At 35.1% G+C, this 17,796-nt stretch overlaps 1 protein-coding gene across 1 annotated transcript in view; it reads left to right on the top strand.

The window, feature by feature from the left end:
* Positions 1-16,739, top strand: part of LOC110098740 (MAP3K epsilon protein kinase 1) — an 84,962-nt gene extending 68,223 nt beyond the window's left edge. Inside the window, exons 15-22 of the mRNA XM_028695477.1 lie at positions 8,291-8,470; positions 8,671-8,754; positions 8,842-8,933; positions 9,025-9,108; positions 9,244-9,548; positions 9,619-9,996; positions 16,015-16,412; positions 16,500-16,739. Of these exons, the coding sequence (XP_028551310.1) occupies positions 8,291-8,470; positions 8,671-8,754; positions 8,842-8,933; positions 9,025-9,108; positions 9,244-9,548; positions 9,619-9,996; positions 16,015-16,412; positions 16,500-16,739 (1,761 nt within the window). The remainder of the gene's footprint in view (positions 1-8,290; positions 8,471-8,670; positions 8,755-8,841; positions 8,934-9,024; positions 9,109-9,243; positions 9,549-9,618; positions 9,997-16,014; positions 16,413-16,499) is intronic.
* Positions 16,740-17,796: the final 1,057 nt, after the last annotated feature.

Raw genomic sequence — 17,796 nt, 5'->3', positions numbered from 1 at the left:
GCATAAGAATTATAATAAGTACAACTGCTTAAGGTCGATGATAGAAGATTCGTATGCAAAGGGACTTGACCATGAATAAAGAATTGATATGAATGCAATTGTTTACAAGCAAAAGGCAGGAGATTAGTTGGTATACTATGATCCACCTGCAGAAGGCAACGAGTAGTGTACGAAAACCTACCTGTACGAAGCAGCAAACAACTAATCCAGAAGCTGCTACCTCTGTTTAAAATTGCGCAATAAGAGGCGCGCCTTGAGGCGCGCCTCTGCGCAATTCTGGCCAAAAACGCCTCAAGGCGTGCGCAATTGTTTGCTTTGTTGAGGCGTACGCCTCACATTGGCTGAGGCGCGCCTCTGTTGCGCAATTGCGCAATTTTGAGGGAGGCGTACGCCTCAGCCAAAAGGCCCCACCCACTTAAAATGACCCCTTCTTTTCCCCCACACCCGTTCGGCCTAGTTAATTCCCGAAATCTTCCGCCCCTAAGCTCCAGTTTGCAAAAAACTGAGGAGCCCGCACGGTCGGCCATCCTTCCCGCTGCCTCTCCCGCCGGCGCCGCCTCTCTCTGGCAAAGTTGAAGTGTCCGGCCGCCTTGTAGGAGAAGTCCACAAACGATTTTAGGTATTTTTTTTTTTACTTTTTGGTTAGATTTTTGAAGTGAAAGAAATTCTAGGGTTTTAGATTTTTTGAAATTTTTTGTGTGATTTTCGATTCTTTCATTAGGGATCATGGTAAGAGGCAAGGAAAAGGGGTCTTCGTCATTGCGGAGGGATCCTTCTTGGAAATATAGTGTACAAGTTGACATTGGCGGCGGAGAGAAGAGCTATGTCTATTTAAAATGCAATTTTTGTGAGAAAGTGGTGAAGGTATTCCACAGTACTACACCAATTACATTACATTTGGTGGTATTCCACAACTTCTTATATGCTATTACATTACATTTATGTCAAGTGAGCAATGAACATGAATACATGATAATGATCTTTTCTCTTAATGAACAGGGAAGAGAAAAGTGAGTCATGTTGAAGATGAAGATGACATGGCATTCATAGATACAATTGGAGAAGAAGATTCACTTGAAGACCCATTTAGTGATGGGATATGATTTCATTTTATATGTTTTTTGTATTTTGAGAGTTTTGTTAAACTAATATTTTGTGATTTTGTACTTTGGGACATGATTTTATTGCATCTACTTTCTTATTTTCCACTATTTTCATATATAATTTAGATGTTTTTATTGTAAGGTACAATATTGCTATTATTTTCCTGCTAAAACCCTTAATTTTTCATTTACGCAATTCTGTGTTCGTGAGGCTTACGCCTCAGACCGCCTCGAGGCTTACGCCTCGCCTCACGGACGAAAACCGCCTCGAGGCGCAGTTACGCAATTTTAAACCTTGGCTGCTACGATATGCCACTGGATCCGCAATATTCATGCGAGCGGACAGAATGCGTCACAAATACTTCAAAATACCTCTGCATATGCACTATAGTTTGTATACACATAGGTACACTAAAAGGGGGTATAAAGTCAAGCACCCACATGGGCCCCGATGAGCGTGTTATTGGTACACATGTGACGTCTAGGGATGCTGCACGGGTCAATAAATTTGAACCCTATCTTCCTAAGCTGGTAAATAGGAGTCGACAAGATTCAATAAATAATTACAAAATTCCCCCAAACACTCGCATGGGCGCCGACGAGCGTGTTATAAATATGCACGTGACGTTTAGGGATGTTGTGCGAGTCAATAAGTGAATTCAAGTTCAAATCCGATCCTTTTATACGATCAATAGAAGTTGACATGGTTCGAACTATTAAACAAATATACGGTTGTGGTGACCGATATATTTATTTTAATACATTTATATTAGGCCTTCAAGGCCTATAATCAAGAGAATGCACTAATAAAGGCACAAAGCCTATGAAACCCGATCCCCTATTGACAAGTTGATAGGGTCGACAAGGTTTAATTAAATGAAAATGCTTTCAAATACCCTGATGATGGCCGTGTTGAATGCAGATTTCAACCGGAAGAGTGATTCAAATACTTTCAAATGTCTTCCAAGTTCCACCCAAAAAAATCCAAAAATCCCAATTCCCAAAATCCAAAAACATTTAAAGTTAAAATCAAACAATTAATCACTTAAAGCAAATTCCATCCACCCTCTGCAACAGTTTGCCGAGGTGGACAAATATGAAATTTACTTTAGCTCATATAGAGCCAAATGCCTAGTCGAAAATATCACTAGGATCCATTCTCAAACAATCTCCTGCTAGTAAGGACGTGGTACGTGTCCTCTAACCGGCGGTTTTTGCCGTTAAATGGCACTGCAGGATAAACGGTTATGACCCGGGACCCTCTAAACTGAGTGGCTTTGCCGCTAAATGGCACCACGAAATACCGGTTATGGTCAGAGCCAATACGTTTCTTATTGGCATCAAATCCTTGAGATATGAATCAATAGGATATGATCAATAGGGCACAAATCCCTCTGTTAACTAAGGTGGATTCAAATTTGTCCTCTTAGGCAAATACCCACCCCAGGTCTACAAGGTCCCCTTGGACGAAGCAACCCATTGCTGCCGACAAGGATCCTTCTGTCAGGTTGGGTCGACTACCTCTTCTAACTAAGTAGACCAGAGACCACGTGGCCCGGACGACTGAACCATGGGATCTTGATCGGGTATGTCATCCATTCTCCCACCATCCGCTTTAAGTGCTAGGTGGTAAAATTTCTTATTTTAAATATCAAACTTTCCAAACCTTTTCAAATACCCAAATTCAAACTCAATTTCCAAATCCAAAACCATGCTGCTACTATATGCCAGATGCACGTATCTCTACGTATCTGATTGACGACTAGCTTTAATCGAAAGTTCTCTCTCGTGATCGGGAGGGGTAATTAACTATAGGGGCTTGCGCCGATATGATGCATTTAGATTTTTTTGCATTATTTTTTGTTTTGAACAATATTAGTTGTATTTTCTATTTTTGTTTTATTTTTATGCTATCCAATGATGGTGGTAAATCCAATGATCATGGTAGGAAAAGGTTTGGTTTATGCTTGCCTTGGGTTTGCCGGTTTTGGGGTCCAACTTATCCTTTGGGGCTATTTTCTGATTTCGGGTGGGCCTTGATTGTTTTCGGTTTGAGCCTTAATCGTTGAAATTCTAGTGGTGCCAGCTCATTATTATCAAGTGGAGGTGTAACTCATTATGAGCTGATGTTTAGCTCTAATTTATTGAGGTGTGCAAGCTTTTAGGTGAGTGAAACTTGCCTCTTCCTCTTCTTGATTGCCTCTTGAACTGCTGCAGCTTTCCTCCTTTTCTCCCGTGAAATGTGTAACTGCTGACCCGTGAAATACCTCCTGGATTCCTGTGCTTACCTGCTGATTCTGTGGCTTTCCTTGTGCTTTACTGTGACGTTTGTCACGACCCGGCCCGGTTAGCTCGTAGATACGAGGCGGGAACGAGATCGGACATGTAATAAAATTATCTAATCATTCTTCTTAACAAAAATAAAACTATTCATTGAACTCATCAAAGACAAAAAGCGCCTCTAAATCTTTTCTAATTTCATTCCAAAAGAGTTTTCAAAATATACAAGATGGCTAACTTCAATCTAAACATGCTAGGATAAGCCATCAAAAAAAATATATAAGTACAACAAGTAAAACTACTAAAACTGAACCTGTCACCCGGCGTACTTTTTATTTCTTTAATTTGAAATATAAGAGTTTGTTCGTCGTTTTTCTCGTCTCTTTTTCAATTTCGTCGGTAGAAGTCCGTCGTCTATTTTTGTTGAGCAAGAAATATAGGGAGCCTATAGTTTTTGCCCGCATCACTCTGTTGAGGGCTCCTCAATTTTTTGCTGTTTTCTTTTTACGCATGTAACTAGTTTTTTTATTTAATGGAATTTGGGCTAAGCCCTTAATTTTCCAAAAAAAAAAAAAATGTTGGAAAACTTATCTACTTATCTCATAATAGACCTAGTATTGCCTATCTTACTGGCATGATAAATTAATTCATACATAATTCTAAAGACCACATCCTGAGGCAGTGCAACAACTTTTATAATATTATAAAGTAACTTCAAATAAAAGAATTTTATATAAAGAAGGGATGATCTGACACTTGAATCCTACACATGTTGATTATGTAGAAAGTATGATTCATAGGTGGTCAACTTCATGATATTGCACATTTTATTGGAACCTCGTGAATTATGGAAGTAAAAAAATAAAATGTTTTAGTAAGTTTTAATGTATAATTTGAATTTTGATCTGACATTGAGAATCTGCAAATTTCCATGGCTTAAAATTTCTTGAAAGATTTAAAAATTGAATGGAAGGATCCTATTAGACTCTTATTTCGATAACAAGTCAACAATCAATATTCGAGATAACTCAATGTCACATGACCATACTAAGCATATTGAAGCTAAAAAACATTTTATAAAAGAAAAGCTAGCTAGCAGTTGAGTTTGTACTCTGTTCATTATCGAAAGTGAACAACTTGTGGATATTGTCACTAAAGAATTATCAGATGCCATCTTTCAAAAAGTTTTAAAGGAGTGGATGACATACTGATATGCCCTAGGGTTCCACAATTTCGGTTTTGCCCTAATTTCCCCCAAGAATGAGGAATTTCTCCACCAAAAGCAAAGAGAAACAATCACAAGAGGGTTGAGATGAAAAGCAAGAACCTCATCACATACATTATTCACTTGAGAGGGAATACTGAAAATAGCAAGCCTGAAATGATGCCCCTAGATTTCACCCTTTTGTTTGCCAAGCTAGCCAATTGTTTGTCGTAATTGTTTGCCCGCTTGTCTTCCAACCCAATTGTTTCTTAGCTTTTTGATTGCCCCAGCTTGCCTATGCCAACCTCAATGCCTCCTGCCAATCTATCATCCATTCACTTTCATTTCCTTCTGTAGTCAATTTCTATATTTCAGACCTTAAAATTTATATATATTTTCTACCGGTTCTCGTATACTTTCATAAGTTTAGTATAAATGATGGAATGAAGCACACTTCAAATTCTCTCCAATCTTTGTCAATATCTCTACTTCTAATGTGGATAGTCTTGTTCTAACTATACTAGTTATCAAATGATCTATTTTTAATTTTTAATCTCATGCTAAATTATACTAGTTCTAGGAGCTTGCAAAGTAATATACACTATCTATGATTTTTGTTGTTAATTTGCTCTGACATACTATCTATAAATCATCATCATCATCATCATGTGTGTTATCCCAACTATTTGGGTCTATGTTGTATATCCCCATTATTCATTCCTTTATATTGAGCATTATTTGAGGTGTTAAACCTATATGTCGCAAATCATTATGAACAACTTCTATCTATGTAGCCTTTTATGATGTATGTCCCTTTTCTTAATCTTCTAATATTAATATCATCAGTTCATCTAATGGGTTTTTACTATAATCAAGACTATATGATGTAGCCCCGCTCTCGATCTTTCCTGACTTTTTGTGCTGCCCTCGTTGGCTCCCTCTCATCAATCCCCATTCAACCATAGCCACCTCCTTTAGATTCTTCTACACGTGGTTCCTATAATTCACCACCATCATTGCCACTTATGTCGGTAGTTTTGATCTTAGAGGCTCGTTCAACTACTCATGTTTCATTCGACCCATCGCTCGTAATTTTTATTCCTTTGTAAAATTTGTGGGTGATTATTTGAGCATGGGATTGCATCCTATAATTATGTCCATGTTTCTCTTTACTATAATCAAGACTATACCCATCAAATCATAATCAACCTTCGTCATTTCCAGGCAAGCTCCGCTTATTTTTTTGAGGGCGAGATATCCAAGTTGGTTCATTCGCTTTGTTTGCTCATTTTTAGCAAATTTTCATTGGGATGTCCAAACGTCAATGTCATTTGTAAATTCATGTTTAACTTAGTTGGTAACTGTTTAGTTGGGTTTATTGATCCTCGTCATGTCACTATAAGGTTATCTTCAACTGCATATCAAACTAGGCTCTGCTTTTCTCTAGTCTTACTCTCTATTAATACTCCTTGGCTTCCATATTTGGCAAACACAAGTTCACAAGGGATTTTCACACTCAAGGTTTTCAAATGAAAAACACAAAATCTCTTACAAGACACTTTCTTTTAGTTGGTTATTTTCACTTCTCTTATACATTATTTTTCTTATTATTTTTGTTGAGTGTTGAGAGCAGTTATTTGATTGATTTGTAAGAGATCAGTGAGATCTTGAAGCCTTCGATTGTAAGTTGGTTCTAGTGGGCTAAAGTGACGATCTTCTCGCTTGGAGTGGAAGGAAGAAGAGGGTGTAGGGTTTCTTCATTATTAGTCAAAGAGAGGGGTTTTCTCCTCCAGATGGCCACCGAAAGAGATATTAGTGAATTCTTGAGTTGGAGGACTCAATTGGTGGACGTAGGTGTTATTTTTGAACTATGTAAAAAATAGTTTGTGCCCCATTTTTCTTTTGCTCTTTACTTTCTTAACATTACTTAATGCCTTGTCCAATCTCGTACTCTATGGATGACATTATTAATAATCTATTTTCAATTGGATGCTACTATTGCTCATCTTTTAAGGCCTTCTGTAGCCAAAGTTTTGGTTAAAATGGAAGTTACTTTGCTGTTGGAAAATTAGGTATGGATTGGATTGAGTCTTTTTGTTATTAGCTGAAGGTAGTTTTTGAAGGCATCTCCATATTATTCTTCCTGTAAAATCTTTGGACGTAAATTCTTTGTGTGTTTCAAGCCACATTCAGATCTAAGGAAATCAAATACTCTGGTGCTATAGGAACATTTGAATGTCCGGACCCTTCACAATTCGATAATATTTACAGCTCTTTCGTTATCAGTTCAGATTTGCTCTTAATTTTTAGAATCAGTTGAATTTCCTTTGGATACTGAGACTGTTATGCTCAGCCCTACTACGCTACTGAAATGGCTTAGCATCTTCAGTAAATGAGACATAGAAGTTCCCTTGCTCCCACCTATTAGTGAAGACAATGTTGACCATGATGTTTTGCATCCAAGGATTTTGATAGAAGCATAATGAGTGAAGATATTATGACAAATAGGATATTTGAAATCCTATTTACCAGATGGCGCCATAATTTAAGGATTTTCATTCTCGTCTTCAGAAAGCTCCAAGCAAGTTGGCCAAAATGAGTAATTTGTTTTTCTTCATTGTTTTTCGCATTCTATTTCATTTGGCTTCATACCTTACTTACTTTTTCTTTCTTTTTTTTTCCTTGCACCTGTCAATTTTTTGTTATTTTCTTTGATGTACTCATATCATTATCTTCCTCTAATATTGCATTTAAAAAAGTTATTGTATGCTCATAAATTTTATTTATCTAGAATTAGCATGATATTTAACATAGTCTTTGTTCTTAAATATTTATACTAAATACATCCCTAATCATTTTACTTATTTTTAGTCCCCTATGTCTCCGGTCATTTGACTTGCTATCTCTAAATGATCTGCAGAATGGAAGGTTTAAAATGGTATTAAGGAATAAAAATGAAAGGTAAAACACGAATCTGGTCTTTAAATTTTTATTAGATGGAAGCTGCCAAATTAGCATTCCGTGGAGATTGTTGATTGCAGCCTTTTTTTTTCACTTATATCTTCGTGACTGTGAATGCATCGTGTTTGTTGTGAGATAGAAAAGTCCCCCTCAAACTTATAGGAAAATTCTATAAGATGGTGGTGAGACCTGCAATGCTTTATGGTGCTGAATGTTGGCCATTAAAAGAGAAGCATAATGCTAAGTTAAATGTTTCAGAGATGAGGATGCTCCGGTGGATGAGTGGCTTTACCCTTTGAGATAGAATATAAAATGAGCATATACATGAAAAGATTGGTGTAGCGCCAGTGGAAGATAAGATTAGAGAGAGTCGCCTTAGATGGTTAGGAAAGTAGAGGTCTTAGATTTGACTTATGTTAAGAAAGGTAGAGGCAGACTTAAAAAGACTTGGTTAAAAAATATTAGAAATGACCTTTTTTTTTTATTAGATTTAAACGAGAATTTGATTTTTAACATGACACAATGGAGAAGAAGGATTCATGTAGCCGACCCCACGTAGTGGGACAAAGGCTTGATGTTGTTGTTGTTGTATATATCTTTTTTACTTTATCCTGAAATTTTGGTACTTACAGCTATTTTTATATACACGAATGTTCGTAAGCTAAATGCAGGAATTTAGCTTTATTGGATGTGATTACCATCTTTTCTTTATCATGAGATTTTTTTTCTCGTCTTGCTTCAGTCTGTCGAGTTTAGCAAATTAGTTGGATTACTGAAGCCAGAAGAACCAGATGATGTAATTTTGTCCGCATGCCAAAAGCTTCTGTCATTTTTTGTTCAACGGCCGGAGCAAAAACATGTTTTCATGTCCCAGCATGGATTTCTTCCTCTTATGGATCTTCTTGAAATTCCAAGAAACCGAGTATGCAGTTTTTTTCTTTTGATAACTAGGATTTTTTGGAAGTTGTCTAGGGTATCTATAATATACGGTTACAGTCTTCATTTTCCTTTTGGGCTAAGCGGGCTCAGCTGTTCAAATAGTTAGAGTTACTGTGCTTTTTTGCGCATATATTTTGAAATTCTTTGATGGCTACTTGTGATAATGTGGTGATATTTATGCAGGTCATATGTTCTGTGCTTCAGATTATTAACCAGATTGTCATGGATAATGTTGGTTTCCAAGAAAATGCTTGTCTTGTGGGACTTGTGAGATTACCGACTTCTTTGTGCTCGTAGTTTAATGTTGGATTTCTTGGGAAGTTTTGTGATGTTGGATTTGAACTCCAATTGCAGATCCCAGTGGTAATGAACTTTGCAGTACCTGATCGCCCTCGAGAAGTTCGTATGCAAGCAGCTTTCTTTTTTCAGCAGCTTTGCTATTCCAGGTTTAGAGTTTACAGACATTAATATCATTTTATTTCCTTCCCTATAGAAAATTCTTCAATGTACTCAGGTTCAAATTCTCCCTTCTTTCAGTTCATTGACATTGCAAATGTTTATTGCCTGTCGGTGTATCCCTGTACTTGTGGGTTTTCTTGAGGCTGACTATGCAAAATATAGGTATGCGTTTTAATTCAATTTGTCATAAGTGTGCTGCTCTGGCTATGTACGTCAATATCGAAAATTAAATTTTGTACATGCTTGAGCTTATGTATATATAGACATTAAACGCAACGCATCTTTCTGAGTCGCCAGGGAAATGGTTCATCTTGCAATAGATGGCATATGGCAAGTATTTAAGCTCCAGCATTCCACTCCAAGAAATGACTTTTGTCGTATAGCTGCCAAAAATGGAATTCTTCTTAGGCTTGTTAACACCCTTCACAACTTGAATGAGGCGGCACGTTTGGCATCCATGCAAAGTAGTACAGCTGCAAGACCTAGATCTGGCCCATTGGATAATCCAGAGTCAGTTGGAGCATTGGAATCATTGCACACATCTGCTACTTCTGGACCTGATGCAACTTTGTTAGACACAAAGAACTTTGCTAGAGATGCAGGTAAGAATCATTCACCAGATGCTTCTGTTATATTCCAAGGAAAACACACACACTGACACAGCATCATCAGCTGCAGCTTTAGAGGAGCATGAAAATTTGGGCTTGCGGAAGCCTGATGTTTCTCAATTGGAAGTTGACCTGCTTAGACAGCTAAGTACGATTAATTCTTCAAGCAGAACTTCTGCAGATCTGTTTTTAAGGCATGTAGAAAATGCATCAAATGGAAGTCTTACTGCTGGAAACTTATTGACTTCTCAAAGGGAACATATACGCCCACTGCTGAGCATATTAGACAAAGAACCACCTTCTCGAAATGTCTCAGGGAAACTTGATTATGTGAGCCAATTTCCTGCACTAGAAAAGCATGAAAGCCTGTTACCCCTTCTTCATGCTTCAACGGAAAGGAAAACTAATGGAGAACTTGATCATCTGATGGCAGAATTTGCCGGTAAGTAATATTCTTTCCTACTAGTATGGTAGATTAGTTTGACAACCATAATGGTAGGTTTGTTTTCAATTCACAAGGTTCAACTCATAACACAATGGGTTTTTTCTACTTCGAATTGCAAACTAGTAACAAAGTGCATGTTTTAATTCACTCGTGCCATATCTAACAACTAATAAACACCTTAAATTATGAAGTGGAAAAATCATTTTGTCATTACAATATTCAATAATCTCCATAACGCAATTAGATCACCAAAAGATTTATGATATGAAATTAAATGGTCATAATAAAGTGTTTTTTATTAACTTGTTTCATTTAAAATGATAGTGCTTATGTTTGACTTTTTTTCGGCTCATTTCGTGTTGATTAATTAAATAAATGAGTTTTATCGAACTATTAACGAGCTTTATGACTGGTCCAGCCGAACTAACCCTTGGGCCGGCTCATGCCTGCTGAGCCGCAAGCTGCAATTCCCGTCCCCCTTGGGGTGGGGTCCACTACCTAATGGAATTAATGTGTCATACTTTAAAACTATGGGAACGAGTTATAGAGCATAGTTTGCGGCGTAATACTAATATTTCTCAAAATCAATTTAGATTCATGCCAATGAGTCTACTATGGAAGCCATACATTTATTGAGAGGTTTGATGGAGAAATATAGAGAGAATAAGAAGGATCTACATATGATATTTATTGATTTAGAGAAATCATATGATAAAGTTTCAAGAGAAGTGCTATGGAGAGTTCTTGAAAAGAAAGGAGTTAATAATGTTTATATTCAAATCATTAAAGATATGTATGCAGGAGCTATTACTTGTGTTCAAACACAAGATGGTTTGACCAAGTATTTATCTATTTTGGTTGGATTACATCAAGGATCAACTTTAAGCCCATATCTTTTTGCTTTAGTCATAGATGTTCTCACTAGACATTTGCAAGAGGATGTACCTTGGTGTATGCTTTTTGTTGATGATAATCTTCTTGTTGATAAGACTATGGATGGAGTTGAAGGTAAACTTGAATTATGGAGGTCAACCTTAGAGTCTAAATGTTTTCACTTGAGTAGATCTAAAACTGAATAAATTGAGTGTAATTTTAGTAGTAATAGACCTAGTGAGGGGATTGTGACTTTGGGCAATCAAGTCATTAATAAGAGTACCTGTTTTAGATATCTTGGATCTATTGTTCAGAATGATGGTGAAATAGATGGGGATATTATCAGTAAAATTGAAGTTGGATGGTTAAAATGGAGGAATGCATCGAGCTTGTTATATGATAGAAAAGTCCTCCTCAAACTTAAGGGAAAATTCTATAAGATGGTGGTGAGACTTGCAATGCTTTATGGTGCTGAATGTTGGCCATTAAAAGAGAAGCATAATAGTAAGTTGAGTGTTGCAGAGATGAGGATGCTCAGGTGGATGAGTGGCTTTACCCTTAGAGATAGGATACGAAATGAGCATATACGTGAAAAGGTTGGAGTAGCTCCAGTGGAAGATAAGATTAGAGAGATTCGCCTTAGATGGTTTGATCACATAAAACGGCGACCTTCCGATGACTCGGTTAGGAAAATAGAGGTATTAGATTTGACTTATGTTAAGAAAGGTAGAGGTAGACCTAAAAAGACTTGGTTAGAAAGTATTAGAAATTATCTTTCTTTATTAGATTTAAACGAGAATTTGACTTTTAACAGGACACAATAGAGAAAAATGATTCATGTAGCCGACCCCACGTTGTTGTTGTTGTTTGTTTTAAGTAGAAGTTTGTATTAGGATTAGGGCATATTTTTGGTGGCTAATTTTTAGTGCTTTTAGTGTTCCTGGGCTCTAGTGGTGTCTAGAGAGTTTTGAAGAGATTATTCTCCTCTCGAATAGAGGATCGCTTGTATCTTGGTATTTTCTTGCTCCTTTCATTAAATAATGCAAAAACATCTACTGTTTTCTGGTTTTACTTGGAGTTTTGTGGAGATTTCTTGCTGATTTTTCAAGATTGATAAGTTTCACTTGAAAACTAGTGTTTCCTATCACTTTACTTTTTAGATGTTCATTACGTGAAAATAATTTATCATAACAAAACTAAAAATTATGTGAAAATATATCAATAAAGATGTTAGCTAATTTTTTTCTAGATATACTTTATATATAGCATATTCTAAAACCCAACCAAAATAAAAATCACTGAACCTACTTGATACAATATGTTTGTATGCCATCATCATTAGTTTTATCCCAATCACTTCCTTATATTAAAAATATATTTGTATGTCTCCTTTAATAATTTTCAGTTTCCTTTTAAAAAGAACCAAATGCACACGATTAACCCATCGATACTGAATCTATCAAAAATTTTAGGCATACAGGGAGGCGGCATGTTGAACGACGAAAGAAGGGTTTCAATAATAGAACCTGTTCACAAATGGGTAAGTTATTGGTTTTCGATGATACTCGTCAATGCCTTCTCAAATTTCTAGCAACAACTAATATAGAAAGAAAAATGAGGAGACACAAGGGTTTCGAAGGATTTGGGGTAGCTTATTGGGGGAGAAAGATGCGAGAAGCTCCGAGGCAACATATTGAGGGAAAAAGACACAAGAGACAAGAGGGTGAGGAGAGTTGGACAAGAGGTTTTTTAACTCTAATATTATAATAGATATTAAAATATTATAAAAAGTAATAATCATAATTTATAAAATATGATTAAAATTTTAAAATTATAATTAAAAATACTATTAGTTTTTCTTATTAAACAAATGATTACTAAATTTATTTTGAAAAAATATAATTATTTAAAAATACCCCTAATTTTAACACCATTAGTCTAACATCCATTATTTTAGATGTTGGGACCAAAATGATTCCATTTTAAAGAGTTGAGGGACCAAAATGGTCCCTCAAGATAGGTGAGGATTATTTTGGTCTTTCCTAAAGAGTTGAGGGATCATTTTTGTCATTTTCTCTATTGAATTAGTTTTAAAATTTATTAATTAATGATTAATTATGTTATTAAATTATAGATAATACTAGAGAGTGAGTTGAAGGTAAACTTAAATTATGAAGATCAACCTTAGATATCTAAAGGTTTTCATTTGAGTATGATCTAAATCGAATACAGTGAGTGTAAATTTAGTAGTAATAGATCTAGTGGGGGGATTTTGACTTTGGATGATTAAGTCATTAATAAGAGTACTTGTTTTAGATATCTCGGGTCTATTGTTAAGAGTGATAGTGAAATAGATGGGCATATTATTAGTAGAATTCAAGTTGGATGGTTGAAGTGGAGTAATGCATCGGGCATGCTGTGTGATAGAAAAGTACCCCTCAAACTCACAAGAAAATTCTGTAAGATGGTGGTTTATGGCGCAAAATGTTGGCCATAAAAGAGAAGCATATGCAGAGATGAGAATGCTCAAGTGAATAAGTGGCTTTACTCTTGGAGGCAGAATACGAAACGAGCATATACGTGAAAGGTTGGAGTAGCTCCAGTTGCAACTAAGATTAGAGAGAGTTGTCTTAGATGGTTTGTTCACATAAAATGTTAGCTTTCCGATAACCCGTATAGGAGAGTAGATGAATTAGATTTGAATATTAAGAAAGGAAGATGTAGACCTAAAAAAAACTTGATTAAAAAATATTAGAAATAATATTTTTTTTATTATATTTAAATGAAAATTTTACTATTAGCAAGACACAATGGAGAGAAAAGATTCATGTAGCCGACCCCATATAGTGGGATAAAGGCTTGATGTTGTTCTTGTTGTTGTATGTTATCAAATTATAATAGAAATAAAGCATTCAACTTAAGTTGTTAATCATTTTCACAAGTTATAACAATACTTAATTGAGCTACATATCGAACATCAAGCAAGTTTTTAAATGAGCTTGTTCAGGAGCTTCAAAAGAGATTGTTCATGAACATATATGAGTCGAACAAATAAGTGTTTAAACATGTTTATTTAACAATTGGGTATTTTAAAAAATATTCAAGCTTATTTGATTATTAAATCAAATGTGATCATAAACGTGCTACAGGTGAGATGAGTTACAAGTAGCTTGCCGAACACTTGACTTGTTTGCAGCCATATCTAAACAGCCATTGCTACATAATATTCATTTTAAATGAAAGAATAACAAATCTGCTTCTGTTTGTCATTCATTTATATAGCATTTAAAAGGTTTATGATCGTGCAAGATGTTTTGTTCCGCTACTTCTCTGTAATATTCTTCATTTTCTCTCTCCTTAATACCCCATCTTTTCTTTCTTATGTCGTATCTAGTATCTGTCCTTTTAGAAACATTCCTTTCCACACCTCTTACGTGCAAATAAACCTCTTTTCTCATTGTAATAAACTTAGTTAAAATTTTTACCAACGCATCAATTCTCTCTCTCTCTCTCGTAGTTCTCTCCTCAATTTCTCTCTCGTAGTTCTCTCCTCAATTTCTCTCTTTCTTCTCTCTCAATCTCTCTCCCGGAATAGATTCAAACCTGAGTCCTCTCTCTATCATATATTACAAGAACTTAAAGAAATCCAACCACCCTTTTCTATATATTGATTCCTATTTTCTCTCTGTAGCAATATTTCTCTAGTTGCATTTATCTCTTGTTTGATTAGCCTATCCCCTCTAATTGGCGTTGCCTTATACCGCAAAAGAAGATACCTTCTTGTCTTCCTAGCTCTCTCTCTAGAAAAGGTTAAATGAAAACATTCTTTATCCTTCGATCATTATAACTCTAAAACCCTAATCATAAATCCATTCCCAGTCCCTAATCCTTAAAACATTCTCAAGCCCAAAATCTCTGCCATCTTTAAAGAAGAAGATTCTTCTATGGATGAATGTTTTTTACTGAGCTTACTTAGATTGGTAGCTCGGGATAGGCTAAAGGAATAGGTGTAATGGTCACTGGCTGAGTGATGATGCAATGCTTTTTACTATGCAATCACAAAAAACTTAACCAACTTGAAATCTTTATGGACCTTTTAGTTTAGGAGCGAGCAGAGAACAAAATAATGAGCAATGAGCAATGAGCAATGAGCAAAACAAATGCTTGATTTGTCCTCCTAGGAGGGTAGACTCCTATTTGTGTGGTGATCTTTAATTGTAAGGTCAAAATTATTCATTATCTTTAACATCATTAAAATTAATGATATATATAATTTCAAAAAAAATAGATCATTGGATCATTAAACTTTAGTATTCGGGTAAGAGTCGTACTAGAAATGGTGTAGGTGTTATTATACATAAGAGTTTAAAGGATAATGTTATAAAAATTAATAGGATTGGAGATAGAATTTTAGCGTTAAAGATTGTTGTTGATGATAAGATTGTTAATATTATAAGTGCTTATGCTCCTCAAGTAGGTTTGGATATGAGTTCTAAATTAAATTTTTGGAATGACTTAGTCAAAAAAAAAATTTATGGATGATTTTGATTGCTTCAAATGATTATGAGTGTATAGACTCTTTCAAATTACTTCTATTTAATTAAATTGGTTTAAAGATGATTATTAGTTTTTATTTAATAATTTTGATTCAAATGATTATTATGATTGTCAATATATAGTACCTTTCAAATGGCATATAATTAATTATATTGGTTAATGATGATAATTATATTTTATTTAATAATTTTAATTGGTGAAATAAATTAATAAAATTAGGATTATTGTCTATATATGTTTTCTGATTATTCATGTTTAAATTATTATAAAAAATGATAAAGCTCAAACCATTAATAATTTACATGATATTGATTGTTAAAGATTTTTAATATAAATGATGTGATTTTAAACAAAAAGAAATATAAATTAAATTTGGAGGGAATAAATATCTCCTCGAGGAGAAATTATCATTATTTATATATGCATATTTATACTCATTTTCCATGTTCACTATTTTGTTTTTCTTAAATCTAGATTTTATTGCTGCATCACATTGACAACATACAAACTTCTATTATGTAATCGGATATAATTTTGTATTCATTTAACGTTCTGGTAGTTACCTTCTTTTGTGCTAAACCGTAGAGGTCTCTAGACAAGGGAAAGAAAAGGAACATGCAGATTCCAATGGAAAACCATCCAAGAGAGTAAATAGGAAGGTTTTACCGCAATCCATGGGCTCAAATGCTTCAAATGAAGGTGCTTCAACGTCTGGTGTTGCTTCTAGGACTACATCAGGAGTATTATCTGGCTCTGGTGTTCTGAATGCAAGGCCAGGGAGCTCAACATCCTCCGGATTACTTTCACAAATGGTATCATCCCTGAATGCTGATGTGGCACGAGAGTATCTTGAAAAGGTTGCAGATCTTTTATTAGAATTTGCCCAAGCTGATTCTTCTGTAAAATCCTACATGTGTAGTCAAAGCTTGCTTACTCGGCTTTTCCAAATGTTCAACAAGATAGAGCCTCCTATTCTTCTGAAGGTGAGTGTGAATCGTGATAAGCTAGCAGTTGCTTGTTATTTACAACTGATGTCTTGTAACTTCCCTTTTTCTGCTTCCGAATTTCAGATGCTTAAATGCGTCAATCATCTTTCTGGTGATCCAAATTGTTTAGAGTATCTCCAGCGTGCAGATGCAATCAAACATTTGATTCCTAACCTCCAAGTTCATGATGGACCTTTTGACTCTCAAATACACATTGAAGTAAGCAGTCAAACTTTACAACGGAATATAATTGGTTTATTAACAATTTATTTATACGTTATATTATTTATAAATTTAGCTTGTTTGATTTTTTGGCATTCTTAAATTGCTGCAATTTAGATCGTTTATGTGAAGCCATCTTGATGTTTAAAAGATTTTTCAGTGATACAATCGCAGTGGCTCCTTCTAAATAATATTGCAATCTTTACAGACCATAGTACAAAACTAAACCAATTTTCTTATATACGTCACACTAATTATTGTTTTATCTACACAATGCGTGCATGCATTTTGCTTAAATAATTTATCTTCTGAGAATAAATTTCATCAAGTAGCAAAGTTTTCAATCTGTAAGGTTAAGAGTTCTTATTTATGATGCAATACGTTAATTTATATCTTGATTTTTTGGATTTTGATAGTCTTATCTTAAGACAGAAGATGAGTTCTTAAAAAGGAGAGAACGAGTATAGCCGTCATATAACAAATAGGGATGCAATCAAATAGAACAGAACACGTCAGCAAAACAAGAAATGAATGCCAGCCACATGATTGAGATTTATTATCAGCCACATATTTCATACATGTAACAAGTATAAATACTTGTAATACGATTGATATCAATACAAGGAAATAATAACAGTTAGCCTCCTTTAAACTTCATTTTCCCTCTTCTTTATGGTATCAGAGCACCGATTCCTCATTCCTGCATAAAGCCCAGATTCTTCATTGTCACTCAAGTAAGCATTTCTCATGGCACAATATTCTTCTTCCCAAACCGCAAATTCATCATCCGACACAAACACAGATGCCTGCAACATACCTGCAACTTTGAAAATTTTCATTTCAAATATCAAGAACATTATTCCTACACAATTATCGAATGATAATTATCCCATATGGAAATCTCAAATCACAAAGTTGTTAAGAGCAAATGGATTTTACAATTTTGTGGATCCGAGCTTCACACCACGAAATCGTCTATAGCAGACGAATGATGGATCATCCATGATCAATTCGAAGTACACTGAATGGGTTTTGATAGATCAAAACCTAGCAGCTGCGCTTTGTTCAACAATTTCTACAGCCATTCTCCCATATGTACTTCATCTTGATTCATCGGCTGCAATATGGAACACAATTGAAAGAAGATAACAGGCATCTA

Source organism: Dendrobium catenatum, unplaced genomic scaffold, assembly GCF_001605985.2.
Source record: "Dendrobium catenatum unplaced genomic scaffold, ASM160598v2 fragScaff_scaffold_645, whole genome shotgun sequence".
NCBI lineage: Eukaryota > Viridiplantae > Streptophyta > Magnoliopsida > Asparagales > Orchidaceae > Dendrobium > Dendrobium catenatum.
The sequence above is the reverse complement of the archived record's forward strand: the minus strand, read 5'-3'. Positions and strand labels throughout refer to the sequence as shown.